This window comes from Cervus canadensis, chromosome 17 (assembly GCF_019320065.1).
Source record: "Cervus canadensis isolate Bull #8, Minnesota chromosome 17, ASM1932006v1, whole genome shotgun sequence".
NCBI lineage: Eukaryota > Metazoa > Chordata > Mammalia > Artiodactyla > Cervidae > Cervus > Cervus canadensis.
The window spans coordinates 45,051,532-45,069,734 of NC_057402.1; the positions used below are offsets into that span (position 1 = coordinate 45,051,532).

At 39.4% G+C, this 18,203-nt stretch overlaps 1 protein-coding gene across 13 annotated transcripts in view; it reads left to right on the forward strand.

Moving 5' to 3' along the window:
- The window catches only part of CPEB1 (cytoplasmic polyadenylation element binding protein 1), a 110,455-nt gene that overhangs the window by 15,409 nt on the left and 76,843 nt on the right, over positions 1 to 18,203 (forward strand). For 10 of the 13 annotated variants that reach the window (XM_043490378.1, XM_043490379.1, XM_043490372.1 and 7 more), the window contains one exon: positions 14,970 to 15,144. The exons of the other annotated variants lie outside the window; for them this stretch is intronic. Coding sequence is in view for 5 of the 10 variants with exons in the window: in XM_043490372.1 (XP_043346307.1) it covers positions 14,970 to 15,144 (175 nt within the window). In the remaining 5 variants the exon portion in view is untranslated. The remainder of the gene's footprint in view (positions 1 to 14,969; positions 15,145 to 18,203) is intronic. 13 annotated transcript variants of the gene reach the window in all.

Sequence of the window (18,203 nt, forward strand, 5' to 3'; positions counted from 1 at the left end):
GCCGTTGCTGGGTCGGGGGTAGTGTCCCTTGAATTTAATTTTAGCAGTCATGTACTTCCAGTCACCTAAGAGTAGTTCTGGCCTTTGTATGTGTTAACTCTGTCTTGAATGCCCTCCCCATCCTCAGTATGCTTGTTTGACAAAATCTTTTCATCTACTTCAGTTCAGTCGCTCAGTCGTGTCCGACTCTTTGTGACCCCATGGACTGCAGCACACCAGGCTTCCCTGTCCATCATCAACTGCCGGAAATTGCTCAAATTCATGTCCATCAAGTCAGTGATTCCATCCAACCATCTCATCCTTTGTTGTCCGCTTCTCCTCATGCCTTCAATCTTTCCCAGCATCAGATTCTTTTCCAGTGAGTCAGTTCTTTGCATCAGGTGGACAAAGTATTGGAGCTTCAGCTTCAGCACCAGTCCTTCCAGTGAACATTCAGGATTGATTTCCTTTAAGATTGACTGGTTTGATATCCTTGCAGTTCAAGGGACTCTCAAGAGTCTTCTCCAACACCACAGTTCAAAGGCATCAATTCTTCAGCACTCAGTTTTTTTCATGGTCCAGCTCTCACTTCCATAATGACTACTGGAAAAACCATAAGCTTTGACTAGACAGACCTTTGTCGGCAAAGGAATGTCTCTGCTTTTTAATAGGTTGTCTAGGTTGGTCATAGCTTTTCTTCCCAGGAGCGAGTCTTTTAATTTTATGCCCGCAGTCACCATCTGCACTGATTTTGGAGCCCAAGAAAATAAAGTCTGTCACTGTTTCCATTGTTTCCCCATCTATTTGCCATGAAGTGATGGGACCAGATGCCATGATCTTATTTTTTTGAATGTTGAGTTTTAAGCCAGCTTTTTCACTCTCCTCTTTCACTTTTATAAAGAGGCTCTTTAGTTCTTTGCTTTCTGCCGTAAGGGTGGTGTCATCCGCATATCTGAGGTTATTGATATTTCTCCCTTTGATCTTGATTCCCACTTCTGTTTCATCCAGCCTGGAATTTCACATGATGTACTCTGCAAATAAGTTAAATAAGCAGGGTGACAGTATACAGCCTTGACGTACTCCTTTCCCGATTTGGAACCAGTCCGTTGTCCCATGTTTGTTTCTAACTGTTGCTTCTTGACCTGCATACAGATTTCTCAGGAGACAGGTAAGGTGGTCTGGTATCCCCATCTCTTCAAGAATTTCCCACAGTTTTGTTTTGATCCACACAAAAACTTTAGGATAGTCAGTGAAGCAGAAATAGATGTTTTTCTGGAATTTTCTTGTTTTTTTCTATGATCCAACAGACTTTGGCAATTTGATCTCTGGTTTCTTGGCCTTTTCTAAATCCAGCTTGAGCATCTGGAAGTTCACAGTTCATGTACTGTTAAGTCTGGCTTGGAGGATTTTGAGCATTACTTTGCTAGCATGTAAGATGAGTGCAGTTGTGCAGTAGTTTGAACATTCGCTGACATTGCTTTCTTTGGGATTGGATTAAAAACTTTTCCAGTCCTGTGGCCACTGCTGAGTTTTCCAGATTTGCTGGAAAGTGCAGCACTTTCACAGCATCATCTTTTAGGATTTGAAATGGCTCCACTGGAGTTCCATCACCTCCACTAGCTTTGTTTGTAGTGATGCTTCCTAAAGCCCACCTGACTTCGCATTCTAGGATGTCTGGCTCTGGGTGAGTGGGCACACCATTGTGATTATCTGGGTCATTAAGACCTTTTTTGTATAGTTCTGTGTATTCTTGCCACCTCTGCTTAATATCTTTTGCTTCTGTTAGGTCCATACCATTTCTGTCCTTTATTGTGCCCATCTTTGCATGAAATGTTCCCTTGGTATCTCTAATTTTCTTAAAGAGATCTCTAACCTTTCTCATTTTATTGTTTCCCTCTATTTCTTTGCATTGATCACTTTGGAATGCTTTTTTTTTTTTTTTTAAATCTCTCCTTGCTGTTCTTCGGAACTCTGCATTCAGATGGGTGTATCTTTCCTTTTCTCCTTTGCCTTTCACTTCCCTTCTTTTCTCAGCCATTTGTAAGCCCTCCTCAGACAACCATTTTGCCTTTTTGCATTTCTTTTTGGGGATGGTTTTGATCACCACCTCCTGTACAGTGTTACGAACCTCCATCCATAGTTCTTCAGGCACTCTATCTATCAGATCTAATCCCTTGAATCTGTTTGTCACTTCCACCATATAATCGTAAGGGATTTGGTTTAGGTCATACCTGTATGGTCTAGTGGTTTTCCCTACTTTCTTCTATTTAAGTCTGAATTTTTATCTACCTATCTACTACTCTTTTAGTTGTTATGTGTATGTATTATTAGGCTTATGTGCATGCTAAATCATTTCAGTCATGTCTGATTCTCTGCAACCCTATGGATCGTAGCCTGCCAGGCTCCTCTGTCCATGGGATTCTCCAGGCATGACTACTCGAGTGGGTTGCTATGCCCTCTTCCAAGGGATCTTCCTGAACCAGGGATCGAACCCACGTTTCTTATATCTCATGCATTGGCAGGCAGGTTCTTTATGACTAGTGCCACCTGGGAAACCCAGGCTTACAATGTAGCATATAACCTGTTGATGTGCTTATGTTCCCACTGGACTAATTTCTTGGGAGCTGGGATTGTCTTCTTTATCCTCTGTCCCCAGAATGGCTCCAGGTGTGTGAGAATGAAATCAGTAATTATAATTTCTGGGTCCCTAGGCATGAGGTCATATTGTTCATGGGTTCCTTGTTTTTCATTCACGTGGAATTGTGTCTGCTCCAAGCTTAAAATCACAAATCCTGAAATGAGTGGCCAAGAGCTTTGACAGTGAAAAGAATTGATGAGTGAATAACGATTTTGATTTTGATTTTCTTGGGCAGTTTTGCCATTAAAATTTTCCTTAGTGTTCTTATAAGCCTGTCCTTGAAATTGTAGTATTTCCTTTTTCAGACTGAATTTATAGAGCAAAAGGAATATTGAGCATTAAATGCATCCTGTAGAAACCGAAGGATAATCAGAAAAGTAAAGGGAGAACCAGGAAGGAGAAAGTGGTTCCTGAATTAAATGAGTAGAGAATAGCTGAGGATCAGATCCCCAAAGATGCCAGGCAAAATAGATTTAAAGTGTGGGTTGGGTTTGGCAACTCAAGTGATTAAGCACAGTTGTGTGGTGTCTTTTGAAGGGGGAGAGGGACATGCTGGCAGGGTGTTGTGGGTTGAGAGGAAGGATGAACAAGAGGTTAAGAAATAGACATATTTTCTAGGTGGTAGAGCAAAAGGAAGAAAACAGTGGTGTAAGAGAGTGTTTAAGTCAAGGCAGATGTGGTTTTTTGTTGTTGTTTTTTTAAGATGAGAGAGCCTTGGGCATTACTTAACAGACTGACGGGAAGGCACCAGTGGAGGAGAGAGGGACGTGAGATCATTAATGAAGAGGAGGGGTCTCTCTGAGTCTTTTGTCTGGTAATGGGCTCACTTTCTCTTTCTGGATGGATTCAGCTTTTCTTCCTGCAGGTGAGGACCTGCTGCCATTTCTCCTGCATTCCTGGCAAGCCTTCCTGCCCAGCCTGGCCTGCCTTTCCTTTCCTTGAATTTACTGTTCTGAGTCCACTCTGTGCTTGTTTTCTGCCTGTCTGTTATGTTCTTTCTCAGATTTGGCTTATTGAAATTCTGCTTTTTCATTATTCTTCAATTTAAAAGTCTGAGTTGTCAAATAATTCCAGATACCTTAATATGTTCCTCTCTTCTGCAGTGTTTTGTACAAACTTGTCTTCATTTCCACTTACCTAGCTGACTTTTATTCTTTTCCCCCACTTATCTAGTTCTCCCTAGGGCCCAGATTATGTTTTATTTATCTCAGTAATTTCAACATCTGACGTAGCAGGTTTTTTAGTATTTGTGAAATATTGAGCTATGTTAAGCTGTTATTTTGTTGGTCAGAAAAGGGAGGATATTGACAGTTTCATATGGATCAAGTGAATACATTTGTATTTCTTATATTCTTGCACAGAAGACTTGAGGTGAAAGTTCAGTTAAGAATGGACAAGAACCAAAAAGAAAGTTAGAGAAGCATTTCTTAACAACCATCTAGTCATGTTGAAATTCAAGCAAAACTGGCTTCAAGTGACCAGTGACAAAAGCAAACATGGGAACTTGGCTAGATTTACATTTTCCGTGAAGAATGAATGTAAAGAAGATATATCAGTTCCTCAGAGGAAACTGGCATTTCTTGATCTTAGTCTGAGTGACACTTTTCTGAGTGGGTGGTCATGTAAGTGTTGTTCAAATTGTTGTAGACGACATCTTTAAAATACTGAGTTGTCATTACTTACTAAAAACTAAAATCAGATTTCCAAACTACCTCACAGAACCAGTGTTTTGGGGCTATCTTAAGTATATTACTTTCTACTGCTGTATAATAAGTTAAAAAAAAATGTTGGAAAACCAGTACTTTTTTTCTTCTTTAACTTTTTATTTTGTGTTGGGGTATAGCCAGTTGACAATGTTGTGATAGTTTCAGGCTAAGAGCAAAGGGACTTGGCCACACATGTACATGTATCCATTCTCCCCCAAATTCCCCTCCCATCTAGGCTGCGACACAACATTGAACAGAGTTCCCTGTGCTATACAGTAGGTCCTTGTTGGGTATCCATTTTAAATATAGCATGTGTATATGTCAACCCCAAACAGTTAGCAACCATACAAGTTCATTCTCTGAGTCTTGAGTCTCTTCCTGTTTTGTAAGTAAGTTCATTTGTATCATTTCTTTTGGTTCTACATATAAGTGATGTCATACGGTATTTCTCCCTCTCAGGTGCTTCACTCAGTATGACAATCTCTGTATCCATGCATGTTGCTGCAAATGGCATTATTTCATTCTTTTTAGTGGTTGAGTAATATTTCATTGTATGTATGTACCGCATCTTAAATCCTTTTACTTTTTGGCTGTGATGGGTCTTCATTGCTGCATGGTGGCTTTCTCTGGTTGTGGCACATGGGGCTACTCTTTGTTTCAGGGCGTGGACTTCTCAGTGTGGTGGCTTCTCTCGTTATGGAGCACCGGCTCTAGGCACTCAGGCTCAGCAGTGGTGGAGCACAGGCCTAGTTGCTCTGCGGCATGTGGAATCTTCCTGGACCAGGGATTGAACTGGTGTCCCCTTCACTGCAGGGCAGATTCTCAACCACTGGACCACTAGGGACGTCCTGTACCACATCATCTTTAGCCATTCCTCTGTTAATGGACATTTAGGTTGCTTCCATATCTTGGCTGTTGTAAACGGTGCTGCAACGAACATTGGGAGCATGTGTCCTTTTGGATCATGTTTTTCTCCGGATATATGCACAAGAGTGGGATTACAGGGTCATGTGGTAGCTCTACTTTTAGCTTTTTAAGGAACCTTTAAAAACCTTAAAAATCTATACTGTTCCATAGGGAGAGGGGTTTGGGATGGGGAACACATGTAAATCCATGGCTGATTCATGTCAATGTATGGCAAAAACCACTACAATATTGTAAAGTAATTAGCCTCCAACTATTAAAAATAAATGAAAAAAAAAAGTTAAAAATGCAAATTAACATTTGGGAAAAAAAAAACTATACTGTTTATAGTGACTGTATCAGTTTACCCTTCACACCCTCTCCAACATTTATTGTTTATGGATTTTTCGATGACAGCCATTCTGACTGGTGTGAGCTGCTATCTCATTGTAGTTTTGATCTGCGTTTCTCTAATAATGAATGATGTTGAATCATTTCATGTGCCTCTTGGCCATCTGTATGTCTTCTTTGGAGAAATGTCTGTTTAGGTCTTCTGCCCATTTTTTGATTGGGTTGTTTGCTTTGATGATGATAAGCATCTTGAGCTGTTTGTAAATTTTAGAGACTAATCTCTTGTCAGTCACATCATTTGCAAATATTTTCTCCCAATCCGTGGGTTGTTTTTTGTTTTGCTTATTGTTTCCTTTGCTGTGCAAAAGATTTTAGTAGGTCCCATTTGCTTACTTTTGTTTCCATTATTCTGGGAGACAATAAAAAAAGATGCTGTTTTGATTTATGTCAGAGTGTTCTGCCTATGTTTTCCTCTAGTAGAAGTTCTATAGTGTCTGGTCTAACATTTAGGCCTTTAATCCATTTTGAGCTTATTTTTGTGTATGGCGTTAAAGGATGAGATCTAGTTTAATTTTTTTACATGAGGCTATCCAGTTTTCTCAACCCCATTTGTTAAAGAGACTTAAAGACCAGGGCTTTTAACTAAAAAATAAGTGATTAATTAGAAAATTTTATCCTCAGCAACACTTTTAGGATGAACAGTTTTGCCAGGGGCCTTCATGGATTCCTGTCCATGGAAGCCCATGCTAAAACTCCCATCAGGAGATAAACCGCATGCCATTCAGTCAGCCTTCTGTAAATCTTTCACCTGGCTTTTGAAGACTCCATAACAGATGATTAACAGTAATAGTCTTGAAGTGGTCTGCAGTGTAGATATTTTTTGTTGTTGATTAAAGACAATAAAAATAAACCAGGGATAATAAAGTTGGCATTCATTTATGACAATTAAGTATTCCCAAACCAGGATTTTGACCTAAAATAATGGCCATTTCATCACCATGTTGATTGTAGGTTATATGGTATGTGAAAGCAAGGCTGGGGGTTTCTGAATAAGGCAAGTCTAGATTTGTAATAGCATACAAATAGGTATAACATTTTGAGATTTTATTCTTGAATAGACAAACATAGCTGCATGGTGAGGGTTCAGATTTTAAAGTATTATGAGTAGTTTCAAGCCACAAAGGCAAACAACCTTCAATTATGTGCTGCAGGCTTCTTGGTGAACTTGACTAGGATAAATTGAAAGAATACTTCTGAATAACAGTGATGGAGTTGGGATACATTTGCCCCTAATAAGTAATTGAGTGTTTTCAGGTACTTTATATATTTCTCATTATCACAAAATCTGCAAATAGGTAGCACTCCACTTTTGTACCTGAGCCAATGGAAGCTAGAGAAGATACTGAAGCGGTAAACTTAGTGTTTGTGTTCCAGGGGCTTTCTTTCTGCTTTTCAAAACAGTGATTCACAGTTCTGAGGGAGGATTCTTCCTTTGTGGAAAAGGGAAATGCTCTTTTCAGATTGTAGGCTGTTTGCCTTCCCCCCTTCCAGTTAAGGATTATTGCTAAAGAAAGCCACTGTTTCATGATGGGGGTGTCAGCCCTTTTCTATTGAAGAGGCAAAAACTGTGACCTGCCATAAAATAGCTTCTATTAGTAGAAATTCCTAGTGAACCATTTTTTTTCCCGATATGAGTAAATATAGCTATCAGTAGTTTTATCTTGAGCCATTTTTAGCTAGTAACAGTAAGAATTACTGTTTTTAACAAATTTATCTTGGAGTATAGTTGATTTGCAATGTTGTATGTTTTTTAGATTCTTTTCCCATATTGATCTTTACAGAGTATTGAGTTCCTGTGCCATACAGTAAGCCCTTATTAGTTGTCTATTTATATATAGTAGTATGTATATGACAATCCATCACATCCACTAGCTTTGTTTGTAGCGATGCTTTCTAAGGCCCACTTGACTTCACATTCCAGGATGTCTGGCTCTAGGTGAGTGATCACACCATTGTGATTATCTGGCTCATGACCAGAGGTCAAATTGCCAATATCCGCTGGATCATCGAAAAAGCAAGAGAGTTCCAGAAAAACATCTATTTCTGCTTTATTGACTATGCCAAAGCCTTTGACTGTGTGGATCACAATAAACTGTGGAAAATTCTGAAAGAGATGGGAATACCAGACCACCTGACCTGCCTCTTGAGAAACCTGTATGCAGGTCAGGAAGCAACAGTTAGAACTGGACATGGAACAACAGACTGGTTCCAAATTGGAAGAGGAGTACGTCAAGGCTATATATTGTCACCCTGCTTATTTAACTTATATGCAGAGTACATCATGAGAAACGCTGGGCTGGAAGAAGCACAAGCTGGAATCCAGGTTGCTGGGAGAAATATCAGTAACCTCAGATATGCAGGTGACACCACCCTTATGGCAGAGAGTGAAGAGGAACTGAAAAGCCTCTTGATGAAAGTGAAAGAGGAGAGTGAAAAAGTTGGCTTAAAGCTTAACATTCAGAAAACTAAGATCATGGCATCTGGTCCCATCGCCTCATGGGAAATAGATGGGGAAACAGGGTCAGACTTAATTTTTTGGACTCCAAAATCACTGTGGATGGTGACTGCAGCCATGAAATTAAAAGACGCTCACTCCTTGGAAGGAAAGTTACGACCGACCTAGATAGCATATTAAAAAGCAGAGACATTACTTTGCCAACAAAGGCCCATCTAGTCAAGGCTATGGTTTTTCCAGTGGTCATATATGGATGTGAGAGTTGGACTGTGAAGAAAGCTGAGTGCCGAAGAATTGATGCTTTTGAAGTGTGGTGTTGAAGAAGACTCTTGAGAGTTCCTTGGACTGCAAGGAGATCCAACCAGTCCATCCTAATGGAGATCAGTCCTGGGTATTCATTGGACGGACTGATGCTGAAGCTGAAACTCCAATACTTTGGCCACCTCATGCGAAGAGTTGACTCATTGGAAAAGACCCTGATGCTGGGAGGGATCGGGGGCAGGAGGAGAAGGGGACGACAGAGGATGAGATGACTGGATGGCATCACCGACTCGATGGGCATGAGTTTGAGTAAACTCCGGGAGTTTGATGGACAGGGAGGCCTGGCGTGCTGTGATTCATGGGGTCGCATAGAATCGGACACGACTGAACAACTGAACTGAACTGGTATGACAATCCCAGTCTCCCAGTTTATCCCTTCCACAATCACTTCTGGTAACCATAAGTTTATTTCCTACATTTGTAACTCAATCTCTGTTTACCAACATTTGTACCCACCCCCTTTTTTGAACATTTCACATATAAGCAATATCATATGATATATGTCTTCCTCTAACTTGTCTCAGTGTGACAATCTCTGGGTCCATCCATGTTGCTGCAAATGGCAGTATTTCATTCTTTTTATGGCTGAGTTAATACTCCATTGTCTATATGTACCGTATCTTTTTTATCCATTCTTCTGTTGATGGACATTTAGGTTGCTTCCATATCCTGGCTATTGTGAATAGTGCTGCAGTGAACATTGGGGTGCATGTGTCTTTTTGAATTAAGATTGTCTCTGGATATATGTCTAGAGAGGGATTGCTGAATCATATCGTAGCTCTATTTTTAGTTTTTTAGGGAATCTCCATACTGTTCTTCATAGTGGTTGTAGCAGTTTACATTCCCTCCAACAGTGTAGAAGGGTTGTCTTTTCTCCACACACTCACTCTCTAGCATTTATTATTTGTAGATCTTTTGATTGATGGCCATCCTGACTGGTGTGGGGTGATACCTCATTGTATATTGTTTTGATTTGTATTTCTCTAATAATTATTGATGCTGAGCATCTTTTCATGTGCTTTTTAACCATCTGTATGTCTCCTTGAAGAAATGTCTATTTAGATACTTCCCCCACTTTTTGATTGGGTTGTTTTGATATTGAGCTGCATGAGCTGTTTGTATATTTTGGAAATTAATGCTTTTTCTTTGTTTGCAACTATTTTTTCCCATTCGTAGGGTTGTCTTTTCATCTTGTTTATAGTTTCCTTTGCTCTGCAAAAGCTTTTAAGTTGATCCCATTTGTTTATTTTTGTTTTTATTTCCATTTCTCTAGGAGATGGGTCAAAGAGAATCTTGCTGCAATTTATGTCAGTGTTCTGCCTGTGTTTTCCTCTAAGAGTTTTATGGTTTCTGGCCTTATATTAGGTCTTTAATCCATTTTGAGTTTATCTTTGTGTATGGTGTTAAGTATTTTAATTTCATTCTTTTACATGTAGCTGTCCAGTTTTCCCAGCACCACTTATAGTATTGAAGTGACTGTCTGTTCTCCATTGTATATTCTTGCCTCCTTTGTCATAGATTAGGTGACCATAGGTGTGTGGGTTTATCTCTGGGCTTTTGTCTATATTCTGCTCCATTTAACTATATTTCTGTTCTTGTGCCAATATCATACTGTCTTGATTACTGTAGCTTTGTAGTCAGGGAGCCTAATTCTTCCAGCTCCATTTTTCTTAAGATTGCTTTGGCTCTTCGGGAGGTTTTTTTTTTTTCCCCCTTCGGGATCTTTTGTGTGTCCACACATTTAAAAATTTTTTGTTCTCAGTCTGTGAAAAATGCCATTGGTAGTTAGGGAGTTTGCATTGAGTCTGTAGATTGCTTTGGGTAGTATAGTTATTTTGACAATATTCTTCCAATCCAAGAATGTGGTGAATCTCCCCATCTGTTTGTGTCATCTTTGACTTCTTCCATTCACATGTTATCGTTTTCAGAGTACAGATCTTTTGTCTCCTTAGGCAGGTCTGTTCTTTGATATTTTATTCTTTTTGATGCAGTGGTAAATAGGGTTGTTTCCTTGATGTCTCTTATCTTCTGTTAGTGTATGGGAATGCAGTAGAGTTGTGTGCATTAATTCTGTATCCTGCAGCTTTACCAGATTTATTGATGAGCTCTAGTAGTGTTCTGGTATCATCTCTAGGATTTTCTATGTATAGTATCATACCATCTGCAAACAGGGACAGTTTCATTTCTTTGCCAGTTTGGATTGTATTTCTTTTTCTTCTGTGACTGCCATGACTAGGACTTACAAAACTTTGTTGAATAATAGTGGCAAGAGTGGACATCTTTGTCTTGTTCCTGATCTTAGAGGAAATGCTTTCAGTTTTTCACCATTGAGAATGATGTTTTTTGTGAGTTGGTCATATATGACCTGTATTAAAGTGAGGTAGGTTCCCTCTAAGCCCACTTTCTGGAAAGTTTTTATCATAAGTGCATGTTGAATTTTGTTAATAGCTTTTTCTACATCTGTTGAAATGATCACATGGTTTTTATTCTTGTTGATATATTTCACAGTGATTTGCAGATATTGAAAAATCTTTGTATCTCAGGGATAAATTCCACTTGATCATGCTGTGTGATCCTTTTAATGTGTTGTTGAATTCATTTTGCTAGTATTTTGTCAAGGCTTTTTGCACCTACGTTCATCAGTGATACTGGTTTGTAATTTTTCTTTTTTGTGATATCTTTGTCTGTTTTGGTATTAGGGTGATAGTGGATGAGCTTGGGAGTGTTCCTTCCTCTGCAGTTTTTTGGAAGAGTTTCAGAAAGGCAGGTGTTAGTTTTTCTCTAAATGTTTGATAGAATTTGCCTGTGAAGCCATTTGGTCCTCAACTTCTGTTTGTTGAAAGATTTTTAATAATTGTTTCAATTTTGGTACTTGTGATTGATCTGTTCATGTTTTGTTTCTTCCTGGTTCAGTCTTTGGAGGATATACCTTTCTAAGAATTTGTCCAGTTCTTCCAGGTTGTCAATTTTATTGGTATATAGTTGCTTGTAGTAGTCTATTATGATTCCTTGTATATCTGTGGTGTTAGCTGTAACTTCCCGTTTTTCATTTCTAATTTTACTTATTTGAGTCCTCCCCCTTTTTTTTTTTTTTTTGACAAGTCTGGCTAAAGGTTTATCAATGTTTCTCTTCTCAAAGAATGAGCTTTTAGTTTCATTGACAGTTGCTATTTATTTTCTTTGTCTCTATTTCATTTATTTCTACTCTGATCTTAAATGTTTTCTTTTTTTTTTTTTTTAAAGTATTTTTTTTTATTGGAGTATAATTGCTTTACAATGTTAAGTTCGGCTGTACAACATATATCAGGCATGTCTACATATATCCCAAGCCTCTGAAGCTTCCCCCTTCCCCATCCCATCCCTCTAGGTGGACTATAGTGTTTGTTTTTTTTTGACTTGTTTTTTTTTTTTTTCCCAGTGGGTTTTGTCATACATTGATATGAATCAGCCATGGATTTACATGTATTCCCAATCCCGATCCCCCCTCCCACCTCCCTCTCCACCCGATTCCTCTGGGTCTTCCCAGTGCACCAGGCCGGAACACTTGTCTTTAAATGTTTTCTTTACTTATACTGACTTTGGGTTTTGTTTTCCTTTCTCTGGTTGCTTTAGATGTGAAGATAGAGAATTACTGTTTGTTTTTTTTTTCTAGCCCTACCAAGTAATCCTTCCTATTGATCCATGGTTCTTAGTAGTATTAATGTTTGTGTTCTCCTTTGAGTCTGTAATGTGTCTTTAAAGCTTGCTTTCCTGACTATAGTGAAAGATAAAGTTCAAAAAAAGCTGCAAGTGATCTCACTTCATGGCAAAAATGCCACAAATAGCAGTGAAATCTATCAGGCAGTAGTAGAAAGTCAAGGAAAAATGTAATCAAATGATTACATTTTTGGTTATGGTAAAACATGGATATGAACTCAGACCTATAAATTGATCAGAGTTATTGATCAGAATATGCAGAGTAATGGGCCTGTTAAGGGTAGGGATGGATAAAATGTTTCTGTTTAAAAAATGAGAAACTAAGAATTATGTAACTGAAGAATTTTAAAAGGATCACTGTATTCTGTGGTAGGTTCAGCTTTTGGGCAGTTTGATCTTTTTTTTTTTAATCATGTCTTTAGTCTTTTTTAATTAAGTTTTTAAATTTTTATTTACACCATGCGGGTGGCATGCAGGATCTCAGTTCCCTTACCAGAGATCAAACCCTTATTGCCTGCAGTGAAAGTGCAAATTCTTAATCACTGGACCACCAAGGAGGTTCCTAATTAAGCTTTTGAAATCAAATGATTACAGAAATTAGGCATGGAAAGGCTTGGGGTCTTCAAAGGAATAGTTGACATAGGTTTTTAGTTGTTTTCTCCTTTTAGTGAGCAGGTAGATTCTTTTCTTCAAGGATCCTTGTGGCGGCTTCTAACCCCTTGGTATAATAATAACACTACTGAGAGCCAGCATTTATTTGTTCAGCACATAGTTATGTGCCAGGTATTGTGTGAATCACTTTATGTGTATTAAGTCACAAAAAGCCCTCTGAGATAATATTGTTACTTTTATCCCTGTTGTACATGTGGGGAGAGTGCTACGTCTGTTCCCCAGTGGATGTTGCTGGATTTGATCTTTTTTTTTTCTTCGGACCTAATCTGCCTATCCTTAGAATGCTACTGTGGACAGCAGGCAGTTGGTTAATGTATGTTAGACAGTGAATGAGTGAAGCATGTAGCCTTAAGGTATGCAGATTGGTTATAAATCCTTGTATCTTAGCCTTTGTGAAGTTGCCTTAGTGAAGTTGAATATTAACCTTAGAAATCTGCAGTTGTGAAAACGGCCTGTGTCAGTGGATTTAACCATTCTCAATGACACCTCTCTGGAGGGCTTGGGAAACAGAACTGTGTTCTGGTTATCTTCACAGTTTGCAAAGAATACCAACCAGTCTTTCAAGAGCTTGAAAATGATGTGGAATTCAAGTTTGTTCCTTTAAGGCCATGCTGCAGAGTTTATAGTCTTAAATATTTCTGGTCATTCTCATGCTTACACCTGGATTTTAATAAGTTACACAGAATAACACCAGGCTTTAAAAATTTTGTTTTGACGTGTTCAGCTACAGGGTCTTAGGTTCTAGTTTCCTTTTTTGTTAGTCGCTAAGTTGTGTCCAATACCTTGCGACCCCGTGGATGGTAGCCTACCAGGCTCCTCTGTCCAGGCAAGAATACTGGAGTGAGTTGCTATTTCCTACTCCAGAGGATCTTCCTGAGCCAGAATAGAACCTGCATCTTCTGTACTGCAGGCAGATTCTTTACCACTGAGCCACCAGGGAAGCCCTACTAGTTTCATTACTTGGACTTTTTTTGTTGTTTGTTTTTGTATATTCCCCAAGGTAATTGGGAATGATAGAAGCAATGAGTCTGACTCCCTTTAGAATATTCAGTCTGTCAGCCAGTATTTCTTTGCTTACATATTGAATGTGGTTAGTGAGGGAGATTGAATAGAGAAGAATGGTACCTAGATTTCTGTCTCGGGCACCTGGAGGATGGTGGTCTTATTGACTGAGATAGAGAACACCCAAAAATCACTTGTGTGGGGGTTCAGTTCACTTTTATGTACCTGTGAGTCTGTTTTTCATTCAGTGATGTCTTACATGAGTTGTGGGCACTTTTAATGACCATATAGATTGTATCAGTTATTTAAACATCCCTTTGGGTGGTTTTTGAACCACTTTGATCCTGCCCAAGTCTTTTCCTGTAGGTATATCTTAAAGTGTAAAAATAGTAGCTACTGTATGCCAGCACCATGCTGAGTACTGTATACATCCCATCAAAAGGTTGGTAGGTACTCTCCCCCACTCTACAAGTGGGGACTGTAGCACAGACATTAGTAACTGCCAATAAATGGCAGAATCAAACTTTTGAAACAACTGTATTAATATATAATTTACATAATTGTAAGGTTCACTTTTCAAGGTACAATTCATTTATCTTTAGTATATTTATGGAATTTTGCAACCCTCACAATGATCTAATTTTAGAATATTTTCATCATTTGAAAAAAGAAACCTTGTACCCTTGAGACAAACTGGCTAACCACCTCCTCACCTCCCCAGTTGAAGGCAGCTAATCTGCTTTAGATTACCTCTTCTGTACATTTCATATAATTGGGCTCGTATAGTATGTGGTCTTGTGTGACTGGCTTCTTTCACCTCATGTTTTTGAGGTTTACCCATATTGTAGTATATATCAGTACTTCATTCTTTTATTGCCACATAATCTGTATAGGTAAACTCAGAATTTGAACCAGGTGTGTATGGTTCTTAATGCTCATGTTGCTGCCATTCTACTTCTATACAAGTCCCATTATGTTAGAAGGTTCTTATAGCTTACATGTCAGTGTTTTTTCCTCTTCCTGTTCTCTCAGGGTACCTTGCTGAGAGTTAAGTATGTTAGTAAACAGGCAAGAAATTCAAGTCTTTGTTACTTTATCTAACTTGTATTGGGCTAGAGGAAAGGAGGTGTGAAGTCTCTATCAACAGGGAGAATAGAAAACCTAAACACCTTTTTTCTGTGTCTAGGAAGAAGAAGCGGGAAGGATAAAAGATTGCTGGGACAACCAGGAAGCACCTGCACTCTCCACGTGTAGAAATGCCAATATCTTTCGAAGGATAAATGCCATATTGGATAATTCTCTGGATTTCAGTAGAGTCTGCACTACACCCGTAAATCGAGGAATTCATGATCATTTGCCAGGTGACTTAGATTTGAAAACTTGGATGTGCTAGACATGCACGCATTGCTGTTTCTAGGCCGCTTCCTTGTGAAGTCTGTGAATGACCTTGAATCTCAGGTTGCACTTCACCCCTTTCGTCGTTTGTTTGCCTTGTGGATTGGGTCGCCAGTGGGGTGAAGACATCCTTTGATTATAATACCTTCACACAACAATTATGTGAAAAAAAAGTAGGTCAGAGGTGACAAGACTATTTATATATACAATTATGAGTTACATGTTACGGTAGATTTTCTTATAGCTACATTGGAAACATTTCAAAAAGTGATTAATACTTGATGTAACCCAACATAGTCAAATAGTGTGTCAATGTATAATCCGTATAAAAGCTGTTAATGAGAGATTCTTTTGTTAGTGTTATGACTTCAAAATCCAATGTATATTTTACATTGACAGTATAGCTCAGTTTGAATTAGCTACATTTCAAGGGCTCAGTAGTCACATGTGACTAGTGGCTACTGTACTGGATGGTGCAATTCTTGGGTACTTTAATTGCTTTTAAAAAGTGTGCAAGTCAACAAGCATTTGGTTTTCCTGATATTTAGGGTGTTCCACAGAACAGTGGAGGGAGAGGGCAGTGTCTCCTGAAGACAGTTCTTCTCAAGGAGGCTTGGATGTCCCAACAGTGTTTCATAATCTTTTTGTGGGAGTTGCAACATATTATAGGAATGTTGTTGGACTGTCCTTTGTTTGACTTATTTTAGATGAAAGCGAACATGTTTTTAATTTTTTAAATGGACCTTCAAAATGTTTGATAAAACAGGGATTTTCAGAATAAGGACTGGTAATTGCTGTTTATCTAGTTGTAAATTCATTGATTTATCTTTAACTTTGCCTTGGAAATAAATCCCACAAAAATGCAGAAGCATGTGAACATAAAGTAAGTGTTTAACGGGGAAGTTTGTTAGGAAGGAGATGGCCCCATAGAAATTTATTTATTAAATTGTGCTGGGAGAAAAGTGAGAGAAGAAAATGGGAACTGAGGGATAAAGGTGGGTCTTGTCTCTTCTGACTTCCAAAAAAGTATGTGTATAATATTTCCTGTTAATTGGAGTAAGCCATGAGCTAACTCTTATTCTTTATTAAGCTTATGTCAAGTGAAAGATTCAGAGAACCTGCCTGGTTCCATGTGTGTGTTTTTCTCTTTTCAGAAAGTTTCTTGAGTTATATTCCAATAAGAATGACAGTCAACAGTGACTTAAATCTCGCTGGATTGCTTCAAACATGCTAGAACATTTATGGTTTATATCAGAGCGTTTTTCAGCTAATGCTAGGTTGTCAACCTGAGTAAGGGGAAGGACTCCTGGTCAGTGAGACAGGAGCTTTGAGGTGTGCATGTTCACAGTTGGCCGGGGCACCCAGTGGCCTCAGTGGTAAGACCCAGGCTCTGGTCACTGACTGGCCAAACTATAAGGTGTAGACTTCTTGAGCTCCACAGGGGGGCCTTTTCAGGGCATAGGTTCAGGAAGTGCAATGGGAAGAGTACCTGGAAGAATAAGGGAAACCTGGGTTGTAAGGTTGACCTTGGGCAGTGGGACAAAGGAGATAGATTTTTCCAGCTGTAGGACAGGATGGTGCCTGCCCCAGATGCCTCGCAGGGCTCCCCTTGGTGGGGGCTGGTGGGGATGCTCAGTAAGGAAGCAGTGCTGCCGCTTGAAGGGACCTCCCGGAATTGTAGGAGAGGTTCTGGTCAAGGTAGCTGGTGCTCTGTGCCCTTTGCACGTACCTAGCCCCTGCTGTGTGGTCAGCTCTGTCATTGTCCCTGCCTCAGATGCTGGTTCGGAGTGTGGGCTCTGGATCTTGAGAGGTGAGGCAGGGCTGCTGGCCTGGAGCAGAGAGCAGCATTCCCAGGCTTCCGCAGCAGAGAAAAACCCACCTTGTGGTTAATGCACAAGTAAACCTGGATGTGTATTTTCCATGAAGCACTTTAACCTGAATTTGTAGCTTCTGGTCAGAAGTAATCTTGTTACCTAAGTAGATAATCAGCATTATAGAAACCCAAGAACAAGATTGGTTATAACCGTGTTACAACTAGGGGCAATCCGGTGACAACAAAAGGTAAAGTAGCCATACAGTGGAATGTCCTGCAGTTATTAATATGTTTGTAGTAGACTACTTAATGATGTTGATAGTCACAGTACCTGAAGTGAAAAAGCAAAGTACAAAACAGTGTGGTCTCAGGGATGTATATATATATAGAAAGACTGGAATGATAAGACGTAAATGTAACAGTGAAGGTGTAATGGGCAATTTTTTTTTTTTCTGTGTGCTTTTCCCCACTGATTCTTCTGTAACAAACATGTTTTATAATAAGAACAACTTGTTAAAAAAGAGTATATCTTGGCACAGTGTTTCAGCATTGATATTTGGATTTTGCATAGGTACATTTAATTGTGCAACTTTCTTCATATAGGTACACTTACCTTTGCAATAGTTATATGCTATTTGTTTTTTTCACTTGAGCAAATGTTTGGTTTATCACTTAGAAGGCTTGTGTTAGCTGTGACAGAATTTCATTGCATATAGTATGCAGTGAGAGTCATATCAGAACTTTGCAAGTCAGCTGATAAGGTGTTATTGGAAAAGTGCTGTGAACAAGGTCCAAGGAGGGAGAGACTGTTGGTTAGGGAGCGAAGAAACACTGTCTGAATGAAGCAGCATTTGAAATAAGCCTTGAAGAAGAAAGTTACTTCAGTGTAATTGGATATTGAGTAGGTTTGTTGTTGATTCAGGATTGACATTGGGGTCCAAAGCTGAGGTGGAAGATGTGTTAGATGACCTGTGGTACAGTGACAGTCCCCAAGAGTGGGAGCCAGATACCTCACTGAGGGCTTCCAAAGAGGCCACAGAGCTGTCCCTCTACCACAGACCTCACCTCAACCTTTCCCTGGGCTGTCTAGGAAGACTGCTTGGGGCGGGCAGCATGCAGGGTGACTCTCCCCGCTCTTGGTGGAGCACAGCAAGGCGGGCACTGCTCCCGCTGTCAAGCCATGTGAGGGGAGTGTCTCCAGAGAGGAGCATT